This window comes from Hippoglossus hippoglossus, chromosome 5 (genome assembly GCF_009819705.1).
Source record: "Hippoglossus hippoglossus isolate fHipHip1 chromosome 5, fHipHip1.pri, whole genome shotgun sequence".
Lineage (NCBI taxonomy): Eukaryota > Metazoa > Chordata > Actinopteri > Pleuronectiformes > Pleuronectidae > Hippoglossus > Hippoglossus hippoglossus.
The window spans coordinates 26316579-26322578 of record NC_047155.1 but is presented as its reverse complement, the minus strand read 5'-3'; the positions used below and the strand labels follow the sequence as shown (position 1 = coordinate 26322578).

The window sequence follows — 6000 nt, the reverse complement described above, 5'->3', positions numbered from 1 at the left end:
CTTGTGGCTTCCTGGCCCCCTGCACCGGACGGGTGTATTATAGATGCGCATGTATCCAGGCAGCCGGGCGGCGGAGAACACTACTGGACGGGTGCAATGTAACCGGAGGTCGGGAGAGACTATAGGACACAGCCCTTAAAAGCGGGAGGGGAGGGTTTAACCATTAACCAGCATTAACCATTGAGGCAGCTGCGCGGAGCCGGTAACGGTACATAAGGCGTGCGCACCGGCGTCCACGCCTCAGCCTGAGCGCGTTACCAGGAGCTGCAGGACACATGCAGCAGCTACTCGGGGTCCTTGTTCTCTCACTCATCTCCCCTGTGGACCGCTGACACTGAAAGGTAACTCACCCCCATGACCCCCCCCCCCCCTCCCAGCTGAGGAGCCCCTGTGTGACTGTACCTGCTGTTATTTCAGAAAGAGACAGACAGAGACTGTGAGAGCCACGGCTTGTTCCCTCGGTGTATGAAATATGTGTGGGGATGACAAAGAGTGGAAAATGACGGTGCATGCGCTTTCATGATTTTTGCATGAGTTACATACTCGTGGTGATAGTGGCGGTGACACTGGTGCGCAGCCCCGGTGCTGGAACACGCAGCCCTCTGGGCCTGTTTAAATGAGCAGCAGAATAGAAGAAGGAGGGCTCGTCTATTCAGGCCTGACCAGGGGAGCACTAATTTACGCCTTTGCCATGTTGGGTTCGGGCGGTGTTGGTCCTGACTACTAAACAGAGGATTGTTTCAGCGGGGAAAGCCACAGTCTGTGTGCGGATGTCGCAACATGCAGGCGGATGAGAGCTGTGTGAAGTCAGCAGCAGTGACACTGGACGCCTGCAGTGTGGCCTTCAAAATAAAAGTGGTCATGTATTTATTTATATAAGTGAAAAGCCAGGGGACATAGTTCGTGACATCTGTGCCAGATGTGAGTTGTCAGTTCAGAGGCTAAACTGACTTTAATAGGCCCAAAATATATTTTTCAGTTTATGTTCCTCCTATCGTAAAACTGTGTTTGTATATGATTCAGTGAATTTCTGTGATGCTTGTGAAGCGTAGATCAGGGATTCCCAAAGTGGGGTCCGGGGACCAGGGTTCTTGGAAGGTTGCAGGGGGTCCCTGGCAAACTACTGAAGGTCTGTTTGACTATTTTGGTCCTGAAGTTCATACAGTTCCTGCCATAAAACATTGAAAGGCAAAAAGCTTTTCAAATAGCGGTTGTTGGTCTAGTTAAATGGTCCTCAAAAATATTTGAGAGATTCTGGGTTGGGGAAAGGAAAAAAGGAATGAAGAGGGACATTTGTCAGCCTCACCTCCACTGTCATATTTGTTTTCACAAACAGGAATAGTTTACTTAATCCATGAGCTCTGTTTGATTTGGAGCTGGTCATGCATTTGTCCATAAACCTTCCAGTTTATGATTATTGAATAGAAGACAGATCAAATTTGTTTATAATTAAAAGATTCAAATACCTCTTGTTAGGCTGTTAATTGTATTTCTGTAATTTGGGAAGCATGTGTCCTTTAAATCTGCTTAGATTGACCTTTTGTGTGTAATGTTTCAACATAACACATATTTCCCACCTGGCTTCAGAATGTGCTTGTAGCAGGATGGTGGGGTTGTTTATTTTGAAAGGTATGGCAGGATTAGTTGTCTTTGCATTGCGGTGGCTTTGCAGGTGGTGCGTGTGATTCCAGAGGATGTAAGGCTGCACCTCTGTTAATGGGGGAATATTTTTAGCCGGCGGGAGGAAATTCGTCGCTGGATGAAACAGTTTTTAAACTCACTGTTGTATTCTCACTGACTTCTGCCACAGTGCCAGTGACAATGACTTACACAGCGTTTGTGGAACTCAAAAAGAAAGTTATGGTACTTTAAAAAGTTTTCATCATCCACACTTGCTGCCAAATGTTTTTCTTCAAGCTGTTTTATTTTAAGTTATTTTATATCTTAGTTTATTATATATGTATATTATTGTTTTCTAATAAACTTAATAGAAAAATACTGAACACCACTATACTTTATATTTATACATTTTGTATTGATAATTTCACCACAAGTACACGTTCAGAGGCAGTTGAGATCAACTAGCTATTTGGGAATAAACTTGAAACAAAACTGTGGAATTAAAAAATTTGAAATGAATAATTAATGAATTTGTCCTTTTCCCAGGTGACTTTCCACCCTGGTTGGGGAGGGACTTCTCTGCAGCCGGTAATTCAATCCTTGTACTGCAGACCTTTAAATATCTCCCTTGAAAACCTCCAAGCGGCCACGTGGTGTAAGGTGAGACATTCCCTGCCTGGTACACTAACCAGTCTGACATGATCAGTGGACTGAGAGCATGACCAGCCTGCGCTGCACTCTGGCCACTTCAGACCTGTGATTTAGACTGTTGCTGCACTTTGGAGGACTGTTTTCAATTAAGTGACTGGAGGGGATTTCTGTGGTGAGTCCCCGAGCCCATTGTTTTCCCTTCTCTTCTGTGTCGATCAACTATGCTTTCTTCTTTTTTTTGTCAGCCTACCCTGAGCACCTTGCAGTGAATGGAGAACATACTGGTTCTGCTCCCGAAGCACCGACAGGAACACAGGCTCTGCAGACGCTCAGCTGCATGTGCCTTGCTGCAGGTTTTTTCTCACAGAGCAGTTTTCTCCTTGTCTTTAATAGAGACATTCACTTCCTGTAAACCTCTTTAATGGGATAAATCAATTGGACTGATCAGGTTCAATACCAGATCAGGTAGACAATTCTACTTTGACCTTGCCAAAACAGTTAGGCCAAGGCACGTTGAGCTTTCTTTGTCAAGCCCACTGTCTTCCAAAGGCTTCCGCATGGTACTTTGGTTGAAAGAACAAGAAAAACTCCCCGACATCGACATGTCCTCCGGGGCCATTGAGGTGAAGAAGGAGGGAGGCCCCCTGACACCGGCCTTCCTCAATTCCAACAGCTCTGTCCACCCGGTAATCCTCACTCAGGGCTCTGAGGAGGTGAGCCCAGGGACCGGGGCTGAGTTTGAGCTCACAGAGGTCACATCTTTCCCAGAGAGGGCCGGTGAGACCGGGGAGGATGAGGAGAGGTCAGAGATTGTGGTGGCGCTGGACTGCCGTGCCAACGCAAAAGGTCAACGGGAAGAGGACGCTCTCCTGGAGAATGCAAGCCAGAGCAACGAGAGCGACGACACCAGCACCGACCAGAGCCCTGAACCACCGGTGCCACTCAAGGAGACCTCCTTCTCCATTGGCCTACAGGTGGTTTTCCCTTTCCTGCTGGCCGGGTTCGGGACAGTGGCAGCAGGAATGGTGCTTGACATCGTCCAGGTGAGTGATCCAAAACATATAGGTAGTAAACAGCATATACTAATAAAAAAATGATGTAAGAATCTAATAAGAAACTGCTGAAGCAAAATAAACGATTCAGTGTGGTTAGTTCTCCCTTGAAAAAATATTCTTCATATCAACAAAGAGGGTCCTGCTCCTGTAAACAAGAAATAGAAATGATGGATGACGTAATGTTTTGGATTCTTAGGAAGATAATGGGGAGATTCAGAAATGTAACAGCTGAAACAATTTCACACCAACAATTTAGGAGTGTTGCACTAGTTGTATTCAAATGTCCAGAAACCCTCATTCAGACATTAACGTAGTGATTAGAGCTCCACTTTTATTCCCTTTTCTTACAGACCAGTTATTTGTGAGAAACAACAGGATCTCTGTCTTATTTAACCCCTCAGTAAAGTTAATGTAAGTTAATCTACTGTTTAACAGTTTTGCTTCGTAGCAGAGCCGTTGCTCCAGGCAGACATTGTGAACTGAGTTGCACTGTGTAAGGGGCCATGGAGCATTTGAATTAACTGGTTAAGCGATCCCTGTTGGCGATGGCATGTCTGCTGCTGGCCTATCTGATCGCATGCCTTCAGGAATGCATGGCTGAGACAGTGTCACACACTCATCACACATCCTTCTATTAGAAATGTGACGTACTTTTATAATGTCTGTCCTTCTTCACTGTAGTGACCGTCCTGCTCAGAGTTTATCTAAGTGAAATGCCAGCCAGAGTCATGCTGACAGGTCATATATTCCTTAAAAGTCAGCTTGTGGTGCAGATAAAGCTGGAGGTGTCAGGCTGCCTGGAGACCAGTCCAGGCACATTGTGTACACGCATACTGATGCCAACATGGCAGACCCCAAGAACTCGGCACACACGGGAGGGGGACAGGCAGGGGAATAAGTGTTGTTTCTTTGAGCACCTGAAATGGCAGAACACTACTTGGGCTAGAGTCTGAGTGAAAACAAAACACAGTGCGGTGTCAAAGCCTCTATTACTATGTGGTTAGGTATCCTCACTAAACCAGGAATGCAGAGGTTTGAGGTCAAAGAAGTTTTCATGCTGCCTCAACTTAGGCACCATGCTGCTGCGGTTTCTCCAGTTTCCAAAACACTCAGTGCACAATTCCTTCAGAGGTGAGGCAGGGAAGCAGGAGATACAGATGGTACAGGGCCTTATCGTTCCCCTCGAGTCAGCCATCCTTGTGACTGTGGGCAAACCTTACAGAAATGTTTGCTATGACATGCAAAGTGAAGCTTTTCTGAAGCGCCTGTTCTTATGAGTTCATCCTGAGCATCTAGCAGGTTGTCTCATTGCCTAATGCCCCTTCCATGATACCGTGAAACGCTAACTCAGCTAATCCTCCCTGCCCTTGCCTGAAGGTAATTGTCTCTCCCTCTCTCTCTTTCTCTCTCTTTGGTTTGGTTTGGTTTGACCGTGCCAGTTCCTTTGCTAACCGTAAGCTAGAAAACTCTAAAATGTTTAAGCCTGTAGTTAATGTGCCTGTCTGTCTGTCTGAGTTTAGAAGTTGCGGCTTGGATCAGTGCATGACTTGGCATTATGCACAACTCTCTATAAGACTTCTTTGAAATCTGACCTTTTGAACATTGTTCACTTCGACTATCTGTGGAATACACACACACACACACACACACACACAAACACATAGAACTTCTGGCGTCATTCCCATTCGAGGTTGGCCCAGAAAAGTCTCTCCAGACTGGTATAGAGGAGCAAGACGTCTGCATAGTTCTGCTCAGCTACTTGGTAGCAGCAGTAGCAGAATGACCTAAAACTGTCGGTCTCTCACCGTTTTTTTTTTTAAAAACCCCAACCACTTCTTTATTGGTTTGTGTTACGGTGTTTGCCACTGCCGAGGCTTTCGTCATACGGAATTTGGCATGGTTTCGTCTAAACTGGGTTGTTAGACACCATCACAGCCCCAGACATGTTGTTTGAAGCTGACCAGTTGTTTGAAGCTGACCGACTGGCTCACTTGGACTAAAGGTTAAACATGGTTTGTAAAGGTCATGCCTTGCTATTTTTTTTGGGAATGCGAGTGCCAAAGCTCAAATAGATGATTTGTGACTTGCACTCACATAACACAGTTTAAGGTTCTATCACCTACAATTCTGTAATATATACGGTCAAACTATAAATCAAGACTGCAGTGTAGTGTCATAGTCAGTTGTGCATATATGTCTGCCTCAGAGTCTAGCTGTCTGTCCTGTGGTCTCTGTAGACTAAAAACACCAAAATAAAGCAAATATGTGGGACTTAAGCCTCAAAAACAAACACAGTAAAACTACAGGCAGCAGTAAACAGGAAATCATAGTAGACATAAAGGTTTAACACCAGCCAAGCCCTCACTGCCCACCAGACACCATTTCACTCCAACCACATCCACTTGCCTGGTTTTTACTCAGGAAAACAGCGCGTGGGTTTATTCTCTCAAAGTGAATCATCTTTCCAGCTTCTTAATTTCACTACCTGCCCCTGCTGAGAGAAGTTGTAACAGCTCATACTAAAACGCAGCTGTATTCAATTTTTTTTTTTTAGGATTAGTCTGTGTAATCCCGCCAAAAGTTAAGAATATATGATCTAATGGACTAAACATTTTTCTTTTCAAAACATTCAATGGTGTCCAATCATTTGCATTGATTGACTGCTTCTATTCAT

General features: G+C 45.1%; 1 protein-coding gene across 2 annotated transcripts in view; it reads left to right on the top strand.

Moving 5' to 3' along the window:
* slc41a1 (solute carrier family 41 member 1) overlaps positions 1-6000 on the top strand; it is a 29692-nt gene continuing 23692 nt past the window's right edge. The window contains exons 1-3 of one of the 2 annotated variants that reach the window (XM_034584302.1): positions 1-341; positions 2167-2280; positions 2517-3314. In XM_034584302.1, coding sequence (XP_034440193.1) covers positions 2829-3314 — 486 coding nt within the window. In that variant the 5' untranslated portion in view covers positions 1-341; positions 2167-2280; positions 2517-2828. The other variant, XM_034584303.1, reaches the window with a different exon arrangement.